The sequence below is a fragment of the Balaenoptera borealis genome (genome assembly GCF_965194805.1).
Source record: "Balaenoptera borealis genome assembly, chromosome: 12".
Lineage (NCBI taxonomy): Eukaryota > Metazoa > Chordata > Mammalia > Artiodactyla > Balaenopteridae > Balaenoptera > Balaenoptera borealis.
The window spans coordinates 67,902,643-67,922,737 of NC_138869.1; the positions used below are offsets into that span (position 1 = coordinate 67,902,643).

The following is a 20,095-nucleotide window of genomic DNA, read 5'->3' on the forward strand; positions in this document are numbered from 1 at the left end:
TAGTTTGCATCTGCTCATCCCAAACTCCCAATCCATCCCTCCTCCACCTCTATCCCCCTTGGTAACCACAACTCTGTTCTCTATGTCTGTGAGCCTGTTTCTATTTCATAGATAAGTTCATTTGTGTCATATTTTTGATTCCGCATATAAGTGATATCATACGGTATATGTCTTTCTCTGTCTGGCTTACTTCACTTAGTATGATAATCTCTAGGTCCATTCATGTTGCTGCTAATGGCATTATTTCATTCTTTTTATGGCTGAGTAATATTCCCTGTGTGTATGTATATATATATATATACACATACCACATCTTCTTTATCTATTCATCCGTCGATGGACACTTATGTTGCTTCTATGTCTTGGCTATTGTGAATAGTGCTGCTATGAACATAGGGGTGCATGTATCTTTTCCAATTAGAGTTTTCTCTGGATATATGCCCAGGGTTTTTTTTTACTTCAGGAGAAACCACTACAATTATGTGCCTTCATCTTAGCCCATTCTGTGTAAATCCAACACTGTTTTGGAAAATTCATCACCCAGTCACAGAGCAGTGCAGGACTGAGTGAATGACTGAATGGGGGAGGGGTGGAGGGAGGATGGGTAGCTACTGAAAGTCTCTAAGCATTTAGGGAACCCAAGACTGACTGAAGTTCGTACTGACCTAAAAAATATATTCAGAGGTGTTGACCTCAAACTCAGGGCACCATCTCTATTACAAACCTGCTAATTAAAGAGAAGACAAGAGAGAGGAAGTTACATAAACCTACAACTTATTCAGCACAGCCACAATTTTTCTGGTAAGAGGAAGAGAACCATATGAATTAATAAAGAGTAACAATAGTTTACTCTTTTATACTTTTTTTGAAATTGCCATCTGAGGCAAATTTTGAGTACTATAAAATTATCAGTGTCCTGGTTTATTTACCTAAGTTGGCCTTAAGTAATGCATGGCTGTTTTTGAAAACTGATCCACTCGAAAACGTGAAACCACTGGTCTGAGGATACACAAAATGACAAATTCTGAAAGAGTTCCAAAATCATTTTGAGCAGAGGCATTGCTGTCAAAATTTCCCTTCGGACTTAACAATTTGCATCATTAATTTGTGATAGATTTTCAGGTTTATCTGATAAAATATCATGGATGTTTCTTTATGGTACAAAAAAAAGGAAGGAAGGATCTGTTTGCATAGTTTATTCCAACTCTTTCAGTGTTTAAAATGATTCTCATACATCCTCATATCTAAACAAGGCTCTTCGAAAAAAACTGTTTGTAGCATGGAAAGGTGATTAGAAAATGTCACAGACGCCAAATTTCTTTCCACCTCCACTTTGAAAATAATTATTATTATCTGGAATTAAAATGTGAGTGGAAGGCAATTATATGTTTTCTGTGATTAACCCCTCTCCCTCACAAAAGAACAGGTAAAAAGGTAAGACAGAGAAAGGGCCCGTGATAGGAAAGGGGCAGTACTTGTAAAGGCAACCAAGCCAGGTCTGGGGTAGAAACCGTCAGCTCTCCACCCACAAGGCAGAGTGGCACTGCGGGGCTTCTCTTTGAGGGGTGTCTCCTGTACCATTTTCACAGTGACTGTGACAAAGAAACTCACCGACTGATAACACAGATTAAGTCTAGCACTGGAGCGGTGTACTAGGCAGAGCACTAAGCCTGGGCCCGAATTAGGCAGAGACAGAGAAGGGAACAATGGCCCGACTGTGGAAAGTCTCAAGTCTGCGTGGGCGAGAACTGGCCTCTGCCACACTTCTGTTGTGGGTGTATGTAGTTATTACCCCCAAAAAACACTAACTGTTCATCACCAAGAAGGAGGACTTCTAGGCACACTGGATGCCTTGCTTGCCAGAAAGAGCTGTTTTTCAGGGCACACTCAGAAGCACCAAGACTTGCTGTAATACAAGGGCATTTCAGCAGGCTTCAAAATTGATCTTAGATTTCGTTAAACAAACCCACTGCCACAGACCACAGACACTGATCCCCATCTTGCAGCTGTACAGAGGGCGACTAACCCAAACATTTCATCCCAGTCTAGCCTCTCGACTTTGTGGAACGATGATCCTGCTGGTGGATTGGATAAGCTGTCCATCTGCTAACTCTGAAGCTCTGCCCCAGTGCCAGTGAGGGTTTTGTACTAAAACTATCTTTTAGTTTCTTGTTCACTCAAGTTTGCAAAGTAATTCGCCAGAATGTGCAGTCTCTGGCCATGTTTGTTCCGCATGCAGTATTATTTGCCCCATAAGAGAAATAAACTCATGACCTCTTTGGCTGTGCTAATACTAAGAGCGTTTCCTTAACTTCATCCATCCCTGTTCTACTTTCACAATTTTTGTCATCCTGGTAGAGCACCTATGTTCTTTATTATTTACCTCACTCTTTTAAATCAACTTTGTTGAGTAAGATTTATTTTTAAATCACTAACATGAATAGAAAGCTATTATCATCACCAGATATAAAAGATAAATATAACAATCAATACAATATAGTGCTATTAAGTTTTACAGAAAGCAACCTAAAGGGAGTAAAAATTTTTTTAAATAAAAAGGAAAGAGGATAACTTCCTCACTCTGATTCAATATTAAAAACTGCTGTTTTGCAGTACCACTTAAAATCTTCTCTAGCAGTGCTGGTGGCGTATGCCTTACACTTTGGGGGAAAAAAACTGAACTAAACAGATAATGATACAGTACTGTGATGTAAGTCGAATTACAGCATAGACTATAAAATTCAAATTACTAACCCTCTGGGCAGGACTCATGATGCACTAAGAAAGTCTGCCCTAGATTTGTGGACAGCAAGATAGTACTCTGGGGTAGTACCTCTTCTCGCATATCCAGAAAGCATTTGTCTCCAAGAGCTAAGAATCAGTGAGCAGAGAAAACAGACAAAAAGTCCGGGCATGAAAGCGGATGCGCTTCACCACAGAAAACTGCATCAGACCTTAACTTGAAGCCTATGGTACTATCTCCCTCCCTTGAGCAGGGAACATTAGGAAACGTCTAATTTTGCTCCTGGAATCAAAGCCAACTTGAACTTCAGTCAGCTCTAGCCTCTTACCCTTTCGCCAGGAATATCCTGGAGGTTTCCCACCTTCCACATGGGCAGGTGCGGGACCAAGAGAAACAGCCAATCTGGGCTCAAAACCACAGGAAGCTGCTGAGGGGCTGTTGGGAGCAGGCTTGGGGGTGGGGACGGCTAAGATCTCGCCCCTCATGGCATCCCTGGGGAGCTTCTTAGCAATGCAGCATCTCCAGACCCACCCCAGACCTACTGCATCAGAATCTACATTTTAACAAAATCCAACGGTAATTCATGGCACGGTCAAGTTTGACAAGCACTGATCCAAAGGGCTTGAGTGGTCTGACACCAACATCTCGCTCGCCTCCCTCCTCCATGGGCAAGCGACACTCTCTGGAAAATCAGGAACTGAGGGAGCCAACAAAGGTCTTACCACAACAGTGGCCAGCGCTGGCCATGGCCCTGCTACAACTCAGGGACTGGGCAGGAACAGCCTCTGATCACAGAGAGGGCCGTCTCCGCTGGGGCTGCAGAAGACACACGGGGCTCCAGACATGAGCCCCAAACCTTTACAAACACCTGCATCCACGCAAAGTGCAGGTCCTCCCACTGTCTCTCAGGCTGCAGACTCTGTAACTTTGATTCACCTACTCAGCTGCCTAGGAAACTCACATTAATGGGATTTTATCGGCCAAAGGAATGAGCCAGGAGACATAGGGAGATTTGCCTGACCTGGAAACAGCTCAAGACCCACGTTCCTGTTGGTTATAGTAAAACCATGACCTTGTTCTGCTCTGTCATCTGTGCAGTTTTTTCACAACCACAAAGAAAGCCCCCTCTACCACCACCACCCCCATTCCCACCACACACACGAGCCAGAGCAAGGTTTTGCCAATAGGCGAAGGGGGAGGTTAACTCCCCCAGCATTTCTACAAGAGCCTGATTAAAAGGGAGCAGATCTGCAGGATCCGTCACAAAAGTCCAACACCTGCAGAAGGAGAGGTTGAAAATGAGGGGGGGAGAAAAGGAGGGTAGGCATCCCAGGGAGATAAAACACTGTGTGACCTGACGCGACTACAGTGCAAGCTCACCTCCTCTTATCAACATGCTGGAAGGTATAAATGGACACATGGAAAGAGGCACGTAGCCCTTCTCTCTTCCTCTGAATATTTGAAAAGACACAGCTGATGTGGAATCTGGTAAAACTGGCCGCTGACCATGCTGAATTCCCACAGAGCATCTCTTCCCATCAGAGTCAATAATAGGACTGCAACCTTCAAGCTCTATGCGTTCTCTGCTCCCAGATCATTAAAGCCAATACTTCTCCTCTTTCTCAAGTATTTCTGGACCCCTGCTTCTCTTCCTTCCTAATGCCAATTTCAAAATGACTATTTGATTTCTTGGGATCGTGTGATTTCAGCGACCATTTTTCAAAGTCACTGCTTCCTTGCAGAGTTCATAGCCAGCCAGTCTTTACAACTGAGATCATCGCTAAGACAAGAGAGAGCAGTTTCAATCACATACGCCTTAGGTAAGGGAGATGCAGGACAGCCTTAGAGGCAAGGCTGGCCTCAGAGGCCCAGCCCCTGCCACACTGCAGTGTGAGGGGACGCTGCCTATCAACAACTTCTGCACTGAGGGTAGGGCCGCGCTCTGTACTGCTTGCCACCCCTGTACCAGGGCAGCCAACACCTAGAGTGCCCAGTGACCGTGAGCTATGGCTTACGGTTGGCTTAAAAAGATGAGTTGGGTCAACCAGGCCTCATTTAGAAATGGCAGCCAGATGCCACAGCAAGGGCAGAGGCCCAGAAGTGCATGGTGAGAAACCACAACAAAACAGGTCTGCAGAGGCCAGTTCCAAAGAACAGAGCACCCATAAACAGAAGAGAGAGGCCAAGAAACCACTAAAATGGTGTCAGATGCCGACTCCGGGGCAATGCTTTTAGCAAGTCAGCTCCACCCCACCCACCATCCTTACCATCAAATCCCTTTTACTTAAGCAGAGCTGACCCCCCTGCAACCAAATAAGCCATTGTAAACAAGCCTCCCAAACTAATTTTTTCACTCTTTCTAGTACCTGCAAGGGAAGAAATAATTCTCATGACAAATAAAAGTAGACGCTATATCAAGAGCATATGGCTTGGCCTAAAGACAGTTTCCAATGGATGGGATCTGAGAGGTGGTAGCAATTTAAAAAGTGGGGGGTAAAATCATTCTTTCTTCACCACGTTTTCAATCAAGTACTGATTATTATTGCTGCCTTATAACAATGACCCACAGGAAAATACTGTTATCTGGGCTTTGGGGTTTCTGCAGAGGACATCAGATTGAAAGAGCCAGACCTGAGGGTCACTGAGAAGGAACCTACAGATTTTTGTAGGAAAGCAAAACAAAACACAAAGCGGGTGTGTAACAGGAGAGACAGAAAAGGATTATCATTTTTATAAACAATAGATTACATATGGGCTTATCCTCAGGACATTAAACCGGAGTTCTTGCAAGAACTGAATTCCATCACTAAAGACAGGACCCCTGGGAGCTGCCACTTTAACTTGAAGTAATTAATCAAACATGCTCCAACAAGCCATGGGACCAGCCTGCCCGGGGAATGCTCTAAGGGCTATAAAACCCAAGGTAAAACCAGGGTACCCATTTAAAAGTAAAAGGTTAAACAGGATATAAACACCCTGCTAGGGCGTTCAGTTAAAAGGAAGCAACATTACAGTGAAATCTGAAAATCAGAATAAACTCACAAATATGCCACACAAATAATTCAAGTGGGCAGACCTACCCGGGGCCTAATCAGAACTGAATGAAACTGACAGAAATGCCTGGACGGCAAGCAGGTCTGTTCACTGCAGGAGGAAGACGGATTCTCAGGCGGGCAGCCCAGGCAGCCAGGCCATAGCCAGGAGAAACCAACCCTTCCCTAGGGCGCTTTCCCCCCCAGCAGTCCCCCGGGATCTGGACAAATGACCATACTAGCAGCCCTCAATGTCACCTCCAGTCAAACGAGGGGGCAAGCTGTGGATTTGCCAGTCCGCAGCTCCACCGCTGTGAATCAGACTGAACCAACTTTGAGAAAGTTATCGCCTAAAAACTGTGTCATGACATTTTGGGTAAATACCTACGAGGTGACTAAACTATTCAATAACGGCATTAATTTCATCCCAAAACATATGCATAGCTTTCCTCCAAGAACATTTATCCAGCCATATTTACTAAAACTTGTAAGCATCAGCATCAGAAGAGACAAATGAACAATTCAAGTGGAATCATTTTTTCTTACCATTTCGGGACACGTCAAGCTCCACCAGCTGCATGAAGTTTGCTATTTCTGGAGGGAGCCGCTGAATTTCGTTATCGCTAAGTCCAAGCTTTCGTAACTTGACTAGCTGGAAAAATTGCTGAAAGACAAAATAGTTTCATGTAGGTCTCACATCTATTTGCAGTGTAAACTTTTTGCCCAATATGAAATTTAAAACAATACGTCTTTTAAAAATTAGTGACGATTGCACCAATGTCAATTTCCTGATTTTGATATTGTACCAAAGTAATGTGGCGATGTCACAAACAGGGTAAACTGGGTACACAGGCCATCTCTGTGTACCATCTACAATTATTTCAAAATTAAAATTTTTTAACAATGAATAAGTAACTCAATGAGAATAGTAATGACTCCTTTAAATTATCCAGTAGGTGGTCACATTTTCTACTTATGGAAACTGATATGAAATCTGCAATGTTAAATAAAGATATTTGAAAATTAGAGTAAAATATTTCTTAAACATTTTTAAAAGAAATTACTGTGCATCAGAAAATATATAAATATCCCACAAATGTGTGGAGGAGAAAAAAATTATTTTTGGCCAATCTAAAAAAGAGCCTGCACTGGATCCTTCCATTAACCACAGTACACAGAGGTGCCTTTTGCGCCACACCCTTTAAAAACTGTACTAAAATAGCATTAAAGGAATTTATCGGGAGATGGATATAGATATAAAAATATGAAATAAAGGCATGAAGACAATTCAAGATGAGAGGGAACGAGAAGCAAACTAGACATGCAACAAAATCCTTGAAGCTAGAAAACAGATAAATAAATGACAGCTAACGAAAGAATCGATACAAAGCTGAAATTTAAGCCTATGGAGTGAGTAGCCAATAGGAGATTAGGTCCAGGTACCTCTGAAGGAAGGAGAACTGTTTGCAAATGGATATAAAGACAGTTAGGCCCCCATAACCCCTCCTCTCCCCTGCACAACCAGGCAGGGGACTGGAAATTTCCCCCAGAAGAGCTGACTGTAAGCACAGCTAAGGGCAGGGGTGAGGCACCCAACTGGAAACAGGGGGAGGGGGTCAGAGCCTGCTCACTGAGATCCACCCCCTTCTCCCTGCAGCCAGGCTCCCAGGTGGGAAAACAGACAGACTTACAGACATGGATTAAACAATAGGGAAGCCCCAGGTTACAAGCCCCACCCATGCACTCAGAGCTTCAGTTCTCTTCTTTTTTACTTCAAGTGCCTGGATCTCATTTAAACAGAGCCAAGCTTCTCCAGACACTTGAGGAAAGCCCTTTCCATGCAAGAGAGTGGGCACCCACACACATCTCGGAAGAAACGAATGTGATGTAGGGAGCAGGAAAAACTTCCCCAACCAAAAAAAATATAATTAATACCCACGGAGAAATAAGAGGAAGTGAAGCAGCATGATGCCATAAAAGGCAAGCTTCAAAGAGTAAACTCTCAGAAATTAAAAACTAGTGCAGCATCAATATAAGAATCCAATAAAAGAGATGAAAAATAAAGTTAACAGAAATCCCTCAGAAAGTAGAAAAGAAAGACAATGAGGTGGAGAACCAGGACAGAAAAAAATAGGAAAATTAGAGGATCAGTCCTCGAGGTACTACATCCAATGAATAGGTATTCCAAAGAGAAAGAAAACACAGGGACTGCAGAGCATGAGTTTCCAGTCTGAAAGGGCCCAACACGTGGCCAATAAAATGAATGACACAAAACACATAGGGATACCAAGGAATATTATAAAAGTTCATAACTCCAGAAATAAGACGATTCTAAAAGCTTCCAGAGACCAAGGGGTTGGCGGGGAAGGGAGGTCATAACAAAGGATTGGGAATCAGAATGGTGCTGGACTCAACAGCAACCTTGAAGGTAAGAAGGCAATGGAGCAATGCCTTCAAAATTCCAAGAAAACATTATTCTCAACCTAAAATCACATACCCAGCCAAACTATCAATCAGGTATGTGACAGAATAAAGACATTCTCAGACACGCATGGTCTCAAAAAATTTATCTTCCTTGGACCTTTCTCAAGAATCCATCGAGGGACTTCCCTGGTGGCACAGTGGTAAAGAATCTGCCTGCCAATGCAGGGGACATGGGTTCGAGCCCTGGTCCGGGAAGATCCCACATGCCGTGGGGCAACTAAGCCGCGAGCCACAACTACTGAAACCTGCACGTCTAGAGCCCATGCTCCGCAACAAGAGAAGCCACCACAATGAGAAGCCCGCACACCACAACGAAGAGTAGCCCCCACTCGCCGCAACTAGAGAAAGCCCACACGCAGCAATGAAGACCCAATGCAGTCAAAAATAAATAAATAAAATAAACAAATTTATTTTAAAAAAAAAGAATCCATCAAAATGTGGAAGTATTGGGTTGGCCAAAAAGTTCATTTGGTTAGTGACTATGTTGTTCAATAAAATTCTTGGTGAAAATGAAAAACGTATCTCTTATTTTCACTTAAAACTGAATGAACTTTTTGGTCAACCCAATAAATCTAAAAGGAGGAAGATCTGAGATCCAGAAATCAGAGAATCAACAAAACAGAGAGAGACAAAGGACAAAACAGTGAAGGAATTCCAAGATGGCAACCAAGCAGCAGGTCCCAAGAGCAACCTGTCTACACTGAAGAAAATATGAGGGCTCCCATAAAAAAGAATAAAAATAAAAACACATGTGAGGGATTATCTGACATGTTTGGAAGTATCAGGAAGATTTACTTGGTGACAAATTAGAAACTGAAATAGAGAAAACAAAGCAAGCAAAGAAGGAGGGAGTTATTAATTCCAGAAAAAATACAGAGTAAAAGAAGATATAGTCATAATATAAATATAAAATTTGGTTATGATCAATACTTATACAGTCATAATATTTTAATATTTATATACTGTTAAAAACAAAATTTATATTATGTCAATACTGAGAGGATGGGAAAGAAACTGTAAGTGCTAAAGACTCATCTTCCATAGAAGGAAATCAATAAATAACTAAAAAGTGTGTGTGGGTGGGGGGGCGGAATCAAACAGTAAAAGCAAGCCATTTAGCAATGTGGAAGCTAATGTCAATAGAAATATCCCAGAGCTGGGGGTTCACAAAAGCCAGAAATTGAAGTGGGAGACGGGGAGGGCAAGAGGCTTATTGGATTTTTAAAAAATTATTTGCATATATTACCTTGCTAAAAATAGAAATTGAATTTACAAAGGAGAAAGTCTCTACTAAGATGACAGGGTGCTCCAAATGATAGTTGCGAAGGATGCTAACATTTAATAAGCTTCATCATTTCTTTTCCTTTGGTAAAAGGGATTATAACTTATACAATCAAAAAGAAGGCATCGTCTTTGGAAACCAGTTGGGCAATACACAAAACGTAAAAAGTTTTTCAAGTCCATTGACATCATAACAATACTTTTGGGCATCTATTCTCCTAACATAATTGAAAATAAGAAAAACCAGCTACGGTGCACAATATGTCTTTGCATTCTTATCACTACAAATGAAAAGCATGTCAAATAAGGGAAATGTTTAGCATGTTATTAATAACTCAATACCAAGCAAACAACAAAAATAATTACTGTAAAGACCAGAGAACTTGAAAAAGATTGACGATGCAAATATAATTTAAAAAGAAGACAAAATGGCAGGTACTCTATGGAAAAAAGCACGCATGCATGTTGAGAAGGGAACAGGGGGAAAAAAAATGTTATGCTAGGCAACAAGGGAAATGCATGAACAACTTTATTTTTTAACAAAAAAGAAAGATGTTTTAAAATAAAACGAACTATGAATCTCAGCAAATGAATGCTACCAATTAGCTATATATGACAATGAGCGTGCTCAACAAAAGGACTAATCCTCTGGAGTTCTTTAATCATAGGGATGAAATTTAATTTCTTAAAGAAAGGTATTGAAATTTCTTTATGTGGGTTATACTAAAGCATTAGCTGACACAAAAGCCATTCAAAAGAGTCACATTTGAATAACTGAGCTTATGCCAGTTGTTCAAAGAGTCTGACAGTTTAATAATGCATTGATGTGTTTACTCAGGCATGAAAAGCTCACTTTGTTTTCCAGGAAAGGCATAACAGCAACAGCACAAAAACCATCACCAAATCCATACATTCAAGGACCGTTCAGAAATAATACAAGAAACCAAGTCAACCAAGGACTTAGATCTACAGTGAATAATAAGCTAGTTTTATGTCTGTGGAAATGACAACCTGCAAATCCCAACGTCCAATAGAAATCCTAATTTAATCCTAATCCGAATTTTAAATCCTAATTTAAAGCAAGCAAATTTAAGTTTTGTTCTGCATATTAAAAGCATCCTCAGAACCTGTCACAAATACTACTTTATTCAACTAGGGATGCACATACCAGATGGAAAAACAACCCTGTCTGACAGCATCCCACAATGAAAACAGTGATTCCTCAATCCTTCCCTTATTATCCTGATGGGATCTTAGTTTGGTGTCCAAATGCTTTAAATTATCTACATTCTATAAGATAGACACAATGCCACTAAGACTGATTAAATCTTCAAGTTTTCAACTTCCGCAGATCGTCATGGAAGAAAACTCCACAAGCTTATAAACCCTTCTGCCTTCTCTCTGAGATGAGCCAGGGCACATGAGGAACAATTCCTGTAGCCCTCTTGGCAGGATGCCTCAGCAGGGTGATCATGTGACGGGGTACACAGACACCATTCTTCAACCACACCATGTTGATTACAGCGCACTGGCCCACTTAGAGCACATTTTGTACAATGACATGCAAAGAAACCCAAATTGCCTTGGCTTGCTTTGCTACACCACAGTCTTCTTATAGCCACCATTGTTTTTAGTAGATACAGAGTCTCTAATCTGGTTGAACAGAATGTTTCTTTTTCCCATTCTCCATTTCTGGCAAGATTCTTTTTCCTTCTCTTGATAGTGTGAGTTCCTCTCCCTTCTTCTTAGGAATACTCAATCCTAAGAGAGCTATGTCCTTTGCTATCACTATATGGCCAATGATCAATTGTCCCCCACTGCCCAAATGTCCCCATAAGGTGGAGAAAACATAAACCACTGTTACAGATCCACCTGGGGGATGACAATATAAAGAATGTTATTAAACTCCTGAAAAAACTGTTTGAGCTGTCATGACACCAAATTTACTCGCAGACTTCCTTCTGGGGGTCTTCTAACCCTTCAACTAAATTTGACCCCTTTCCATCCTACGTAACTCTCATCACATCCCTACTCCTGTCCCCAAAGACCTGAACTGCCTTTGTGGTCAACCTCCTTGGTAAAGATGCTGTAAACCAATGGTTCTAATCTCCACGTGAGAATAACACTTGCTACAGTATTTATCATTTGTATCATCTGGCAATGTTCTTTTCTACGAGACTTACAAAAAGTAACTGTGACTTTATTACCCAGAAATTCTACTCCTAGGTATATGCCTTATAATTTTTTTTAAAACTCTCACATATTCTATTCCAGAATATATACAAGAACGTGCTTGACAGAACTGTTCATAATTGCCCAAAACTGTAAATAACCCAAATACCCATCAACAGTAGATCTGACAGAGGTATATTCTTGTAATAAAATTTTTCACAGCAATGAAAATGGAAGCTTACTCTTAGTCATAGCATGGAGAAATCTAGAAGTAATATTCAGCAAATGAAGCCAGACACAAAAGAAGGCATACTATATTATTCCATTTATATAATGTTGAAAAATCACCAAAACTAAACTGCTTTGTTAGAGATGCATACAGAGGCGGTAAAAAATATTTTTAAAAAAGGCAAAGATGTGATTACTATTAAGTCAAGTTAGTGGCTACCTCTAGGTGTGAGGGAAATATTATGATCAGGAAGGTCATGCAATGGGCATTAGGAGGCCTGCCAATGTTAAACCTTCTAAGCTGAGTGGCAGTTACGAGTATTCATTTTATAATTTGTTATATACTGTAAGCTGTACATTTATGCTTTATGCACTTTTCAGTATACATGAAATATTTTTATTTCACAATAAGAAAAGTCTTTTTAAAGCTTTAAACTACTTACTAATCAGGAAGAAAAAATACCAGGCAATTAGCACCATGACATCAAATTCTTTAACTCATCGGCGTTAATGATAATGAAAAGCAATGGCATTATGTCTGGAGGAGGAAGAGAAATAAAACAACCAACAGTAACCAAAACAACAACGTTAGAATGATCATTCTGTAGCCGTTATGATATAGCTGTCAACCTTTACTGAGGGATTCTCTGTGCTCGGCAGTGAGCTAAGGGCTTTACCTGGATCACATACTCTAGTCGTCTCAATGTCACCACAGTGCTAATGCCTACATGTATCAGTCAGCCACTGCTGCATAACAGACCATCCCAAACTTAGTGACTCAAAAGCAACATGATTTTTTGAAATTTCTCACATTTCTGTGGGTTTGCTGGGAAGTTCCTCTGCTGTTTTCACCCGAGCTCACTCATGCAATTACAAGCAGCTGGAGGGTCGGAAGGGCTGGAAGACCACCCTGGCCTCACGCTTATGGTCTGGCAATTAGTGCCAGCACCCAGCTGGAGTGCCTCTGTTCTCCACAGGTCTCTTTCTTCTCCCTTACGATCGAGTGGCTTCTTGCCTGAAGCTCTCTGAGTACCATTTAAAAGGGACAAAGAGTCTGGGAGGACTCTTGGGGCCAAGACCTTGAAATTTGCACCATGTCATTTCAGTCCATAGTCAGGGGAGTGGAGAAATAGTCTCCACTGGCAGATGGAAAGAGCAGCAAAAATCACACTGAAAAGAGGCATGGGAGGGGAGAAATCTGGTAGATTAAATGGTCTACCGCAAAATGAGGTAGGGGCCTCAGGGGTGCCACAGAAGAACACATATAAAAACTGCACAGATTATCCTAGAAAACGCTATGGTTGATCACAGAGTAATGATTTTTCCAAAGGAAATTTAAACAGAAAATATAATAACAAACTGAATAAACTTTGGTTAAGACATGACTTTTGATACACAAGAAAGTTAGGGATAAAAGGAAAAGCCCAAGAAATAGTCACAGAATAGTTAAAAGATCCATTGGCTAAAGCAGAGAATTCAAATAATCATATCCCACGTCCAGAATTTGAATTTGAAAGGGTTTCAGCAAACACTCAAAAATAAGAACTATTGATGAAATAAGCGTCAATAAGATACTTTTTCTAGTATGTTTTAGTAAAGAGGGATGAAATGGGAATGTCCCCAGATGAATCACTTGACTTCCCTGGCCCTCTGTTTCCCTGTGTAAAAAATAAGCATTAAGTGATCGAAGGGCTGTTTTTAGTGCTAAAAATATTAGGACTGCATTTCAAAATACCTTCAGTGTACCATAAGAAACATGAAAATCCTATTAACGTGCAATACAATAAGCATGCAGTTAAAGATACATAAAATTACAGAAAGTAGATTAGTGGTTGCCTAGGAAACGGGAAATGACTGCTAATGGGTATGGGGTTCCTTCTGGGGCGATGAAAACATTCTAAAATTAATTGTGGTAATGGCCGCACAACCCTGCGAATATACTAAAACCACTGAATCATTCACTTTAAATGGGGGAACTGTACAGCCCGTGAATTACATCTCAATAAAGATGTCAAATCATGCACAGAATTGGTAGACAATAAAGAAGGAATCCCCTTTGGTAATGAAAGACTAAGCTAGGAACACACAGACATTTTATTTTAAATTGAAGTACAGTTGATTTACAATGTTGTGTTAGTTTCAGGTGTACAGCAAAGTGATTCAGTTATATTTACATATATATACACACATATATATATATGTTCTTTCTCAGATTTTTTTCCATTATAGGTTATTACAAGATATTGAATATAGCTCCCTGTGCTATACAGTAGGTCCTTGTTGGTTATCTACTTTATATACAGTACTGTGTATCTTTTAATCCCAAACTCCTAATTTATCCCTCCCCTCCACCCCACTTTCCCCTTTGGTAACCATAAGTTTGTTTTCTATGTCTGTGGGTCCATTTCTGTTTTGTAAATAAGTACAATTGTCTCATTTTTTTAGATTCCACATATAAGTGATATCATTTGGTATTTGTCTTTCTCTGACTGACTTCACTTAGTATGATAATCTCTAGGTCCACCCACGGTGCTGCAAATGGCACTATTTCATGCTTTTTTTATGGCTGAGTAATATTCCATTGTATATACGTACCACATCTTCTTTATCCATTCATCTGTCAGTGGACATTTATAATAGGTTGCTTCCATGTCTTGGCTATTGTGAATAGTGCTGCAGTGAACATTGTGCATATAGCTTTTCATATTAGAATTTTCCTAGACACTTTTATTTAATCAAATCCCTATATGCACCAGTGAGGTAAAGTTTTTTATCTTCAGTTCACAGATGAGGAAACTGAGGTTTCAGCAACATTTCACGGCTCCCTGATACTGCTGCTAGTTAATAACATTCTTTCAGGCATAACAGCATTGGAGGATCACAGAATAATAAATTCTCAAGTAACTGGCAAACAAAAAACATTTGTGAATCTATATTCTAAAGAGCTAAGTGAAACAAAGTCATGGGAAGGGGGAATTGGGGCTAGGATAGGTGTTACACTAAAATGTTGCCAGCGCTGTAGGAAAGAAAAGAACATGCTAACAAGCCCGCATGGCAGGGGCGCTGTGGCCAATTCAATCCAGGCAGAGAGAGCAGACGTGAAAGAGAAGAAATCTAGACAGATAAGAAAGTGAGTAACATCTAGAGGGTCCTGGGCCTGGAGAGGTAACTCCAGATAAAGCCTAAGGCCAGGGGAAAGGCTGAAAGAGACAGGAAACCAGGAGACAGAATGTGATACAAGTTTATAATATGACAGAGCAAAAGGGGCACATCAAGAAGAAAGGCTTGGTCCACTTTTGGAGGCAAAGGAGGAAACATCACCCAGCAGCAGGGCAGCCCTGGTGGAATTCAAAAAAGACTGACTACACTGTCTATTCAACTGGCGATTCGAATTTTCTGAACGATTTTCAGATAGATATAGAATGGAATTCAAAAGAGAGTCACAAATACTAAAGAATTTGAAACGCTGGTTCACAAAATGGGAAGCTTATATCCACACACTACTGCGTGGGCCAGGGTACAGATAATAAACATGAAATGAGATAAAAGGTTCAATCCCTTCAGTAAAACTAACCGCTTCCTCTATAATGCAAAGCAAGGAGAAATATATTTCCTTGCCCGCTGATTTGCCCATAAGACAAATAAATGAAATAGACCACAGGGAAAAAAGTCTCCTGTTCTATAATACAATGTTTAATCGGTTCCTGATTGAGCAGCACAGGTACCTTTTCTTTTGGCAACAAAAAGAGTGTGGATTCTTTTCCTTGCGTGGCCCAGAAAGTCACAGGCAAATCAAAGTTCAGAGAAGCAAATGAGTTTCCCACTGAGTGCTGACATGTATACTTGAGCATTTATAATAAGGATGTTCACTTTGCTTGGAATATTTCTCTTCCCAATTTTTCTGTCTCTGGTCTCCACTAATCATTTTACCCTCTCTCATTTGCAAATATATGTTCACACTTTCACGGTGTTTTCATTACATTACCAAGCTGGCATCATGAATGAACACTAAAGAGGATATGAATGCCTCAAGGGTGCACCCCTGGTAATTAAAACAGCTCAGGTGTGAATCACTTTGAAAAATCGTAAAACCAGGAATGCATCATTTATGGTGCTATGATCAGAAGCCTGGATGAGGCTGGGACTGGTATTGCAATGGCTTGGAGAAGAGAAACCTTCATTGAAAGTACGATGGATTAGGACAGCGTTCCTTTACTGAGAACCTGAACGAGGGGAAAGCCAGGGCAGGCTGATGGCACAGAGGGAGAAGGGACAGATTTGGACTGAGCAGGAGTGGTCCAGCATGGGAAGGGTCAAACGTGCCATGATGAGAACAAGATATCAACCTGAAACACTAACAAAGGGGAAGGATTAAACACAGGCTGGTAAAGTCAAACAATGAACTATTGTATGGCCATTGAAAATGTTTCTGGAGAATGTTTAATAATACGATAAATCCAAGTGTTCTAGGATTATGAAAAAACAATGTAAAAGTGTATAAACTATACAATCCCTATTATGTTAAAAAATATAATATAGTTTTAGGGAAAAAACTACTTTAAGGGCTTCCCTGGTGGCTCAGTGGTTGAGAATCCGCCTGCCAATGCAGGGGACACGGGTTCGATCCCTGGTCCAGGAAGATCCCACATGCCGTGGAGCAACTAAGCCCGTGTGCCACAACTACTGAGCCTGCGTTCTAGAGTCCACAAGCCACAGCTACTGAGCCCGTGTGCCACAGCTACTGAAGCCCGCACGCCCTAGAGCCCGCACACCGCAATGAAGAGTAGCCCCCGCTCTCTGCAACTAGACAAAGCCCACGTGCAGCAACGAAGACGCAATGCAGCCAAAAATAAATAAAATTTAAAAATTAAAAAAAATTTTTTTTAAAAACTACTTTAAAAAGGTAAATCTGCTGAGAAAAAAAGAACTTAAATTCAATGATTAAGGATCACTCAACTTTGGGGTATTGATATTTTGTACCACAGAAAACTAAAGACTATTTATCTGAAGAAAGAGTTGTTTTTCCTTCAAACTTGAACCGACTTCAAGCAAAACTTGAAAGGAAGGAGCTAAAACCAGCTTACATACCAAAAAACAGCTCTTCCAGCAAGAAGGCAAACAGATATTCAATTCAGGTTATTAAGTGTTTTTTTCTATTATATTTTGACACAGGATTTTTGAATAGGGTTGAATTTTTCACACATTGTACTCACGAAGGCATTACATGACTCAAATGGAATAAAACTGTGTTTGGGGGACGTTTTGGCTTAGATTCAATACAATTTATCCAAGCTAACAAGCAGCAGCAAGCACTACATAGAAAATGTGCCTACCATGTGCAGGGTTTTGAAGTGGAGGAAAAGATGATCAAACAGGTGTAGTCCTTAATCTCAAGGGACACCCAGGGGCTGACACAAACAGGTAGATCAAGAAGTTAAAATACAAGAGAGAAAGTACAAATCATCACAAGTGAGGCTCAAAATACTAAGAAAGGATAATAAACATCTTGTCAGACCCTACATTATGCTCCTTCAGGTTTAAAAAAAAAAATGGTCAATTAGGCTATTTTATTGTCAATCACACCACACCAATAAGATCAAAGATTCCTACGAGACATCACTTAAGAATGGATTATTCAGGGTGCTTCCCTGGTGGCGCAGTGGTTGAGAGTCTGCCTGCCAATGCAGGGGATACGGGTTCGGGCCCTGGTCTGGGAAGATCCCACATGCCGCGGAGCAACTGGGCCCGTGAGCCACAATTACTGAGCCTGCGCGTCTGGAGCCTGTGCTCCGCAACAAGAGAGGCCGCGATAGTGAGAGGCCCGCGCACGACGATGAAGAGTGGCCCCCACTTGCCACAGCTAGAGAAAGCCCTCGCACAGAAACGAAGACCCAACACAGTCATAAATAAAAAAATTTAAAAAAAAAATGGATTATTCAGAGAAACTGTTAAGAAGGTTGTTTCTGAATTTTCTCAGGAAATTCATCAACATTTAGATCAATGTTCTGAGTTCTTCCAGGCTCAGCTAAGAAAAAAGATATGGGCAACACTAATGAACGCATATCTTGGATGAAGAGAATACGGCCAACTGCCTATTCGTTAATGTTTTCCATCTTCTATAGTAATAAATCGATAGCACCCTTAGCCAAGGATTGATCTTTCTAGAGAGAGAGCAAGAAATGGAGGAACTCAGTCACTGACACAGCATTTAAAAAAGTAATCTGAGTTACCAGATCACAATCACTCAAGAAACTGGTAAAGACTCTCTTTTGGTAATCAGAAAGCTCATCAATACCTCTTTGGCTTTACAATTTTAGAGTAATGACAGGCCTAATTTGTGAGTCTTTTTCTATATAATCTGAACAAATCAGATTGTACTGTGTCATTTCCCCCTGAATATTCTGCAACATCCTCAGTCAAATCACACTACCAACTCCACGATGCCCCAAATCAGCCTGAGTCCTAAGACGGAGGAAGTGTCCATTAGAGAAACTTCACGAAGACTCCAAGCCCTTCCACAAGGGAACACTTTGTTTGGAGATACCACATTGTGAAAACGGTCATTGTGTGACTTTTTGTTATAACATATGCAGAATATCTTAGAATTGTTCATATGAATGTCAATATAAAACCACGTCAAGGTCTGCCGTGGATATGAAGCCTGAAGAAGTGTGAAGGTCAACACAGCACATCCTGGGCTATCGTATACTACTTGCCCAGTGCCCTTCATGCCACACTTACCTTTAACTGAGACAGGGAGCACTGGCTTTACTCTCTGGTTGGCATGAGAGCTCGTGTTTGATCCGATGCTGACAGAGGATATAAGGTGCTGGGGCAAGATTCAAGGCCCTTAATAGAGAAGGGGTTGGGATACCCAAAGGAGGAGATGCACTGAAAACAATGCACAGGACGTTTGATTGTAAGGGAGGAATTTTATTTTTTATCTTTTTTTTGTTTTAATCTATTTTTGGCTGCATTGGGTCTTCGTTGCTGCACGCGGTCTTTCTGTAGTTGCGGCGAGCAGGGGCTACTCTTTGTTGCGGTGCACGGGCTTCTTATTGCGGTGGCTTCTCCTGTTGCAGAGCATGGGCTCTAGGCGCGCAAGCTTCAGTAGTTGTGGCGCGTGGGCTCAGCAGTTGTGGCTCCCAGGCTCTAGAGCACGGGCTCAACAGCTGCAGTGCATGGGCTTAGTTGCTCCACGGCATGTGGGATCTTCCTGGACCAGGGCTCGAACCCATGTCCCGGCATTGGCAGGCGGATTCTTAACCGCTGCACCACCAGAGAAGTCCCAGGGAGGAATTTTAAAACGCCCATCAATGTGATTTGAAATAAATTAAATCAAAACAAGACAAAAGGATGGCTCCTAATCTTCTAAGGTGACATATAATGGCACTTTTGGTGCATACTCATTATAAGTAAAGGGAAAGAAAAGGACTTTATCTCTTATCCTCAATAACACTTAAGATGACCAAATTGTTATAAACCACTATCGAGAGATTTCTGAAGGGTGGGGGAGGGACCTGAGTCACCAGTGAATCTGACGTATTTCCACCCAGAATCTGTGTCCAACAAACTGCTGCAGGGGCTGAGCCCTGCGGTGCTAGTCATCACAGTACCATATTTATTGTGGAGAGTTTGTTTCGAGCAATTGCCAAAGGACTTTTCCACAAGAGGAGGGGGCGCATCATCGAGCAACAGAGTAAACTCAAGAGAAGAAATAACCCAAGCACGGACGCACATCTGCTGAGGCCCCACAAGACTCCAGACAATTTAAATATTGCAATTCGGTCTTTGCATAGATGAAGAAGTCACTGTTAGGCCCCAGCCAGATTTCAGGCATTTAGAAATATAGTGATCACTGTCAAATTTAATAGTGCAGAAGGGCTTACCTTGCCCCCAAACATTTTCTAATATATTCTAAATATGCATGAGCTACAACATGTACTTTGGCATCTGTAATCACAATTTAAGAGTAAAATTGCATAATTCAGGAACTTTAGGAAGAGCGTGTCTCTCCACCTAGAGAGGCTTGGGTTCCAAAGTGTTTCTAGCTCCTATGAGGGTGGCCTTGCATCTTCAAAAGCGATCATCTCTCGTGTTCAAGCTTCTCACGCACACTCAATGCATACTGTTTCCTACTGGCTGCCCCAGACAG

The 20,095-nt window shown here is 41.2% G+C and overlaps 1 protein-coding gene across 4 annotated transcripts in view; it reads right to left on the reverse strand.

Annotated features, from left to right (window-relative positions):
• LRRC1 (leucine rich repeat containing 1) overlaps positions 1-20,095 on the reverse strand; it is a 127,055-nt gene that overhangs the window by 75,337 nt on the left and 31,623 nt on the right. For all 4 annotated transcript variants that reach the window (XM_082347196.1, XM_082347195.1, XM_082347193.1 and 1 more), the window contains exon 2: positions 6,322-6,439. In XM_082347196.1, coding sequence (XP_082203322.1) covers positions 6,322-6,439 — 118 coding nt within the window. The remainder of the gene's footprint in view (positions 1-6,321; positions 6,440-20,095) is intronic.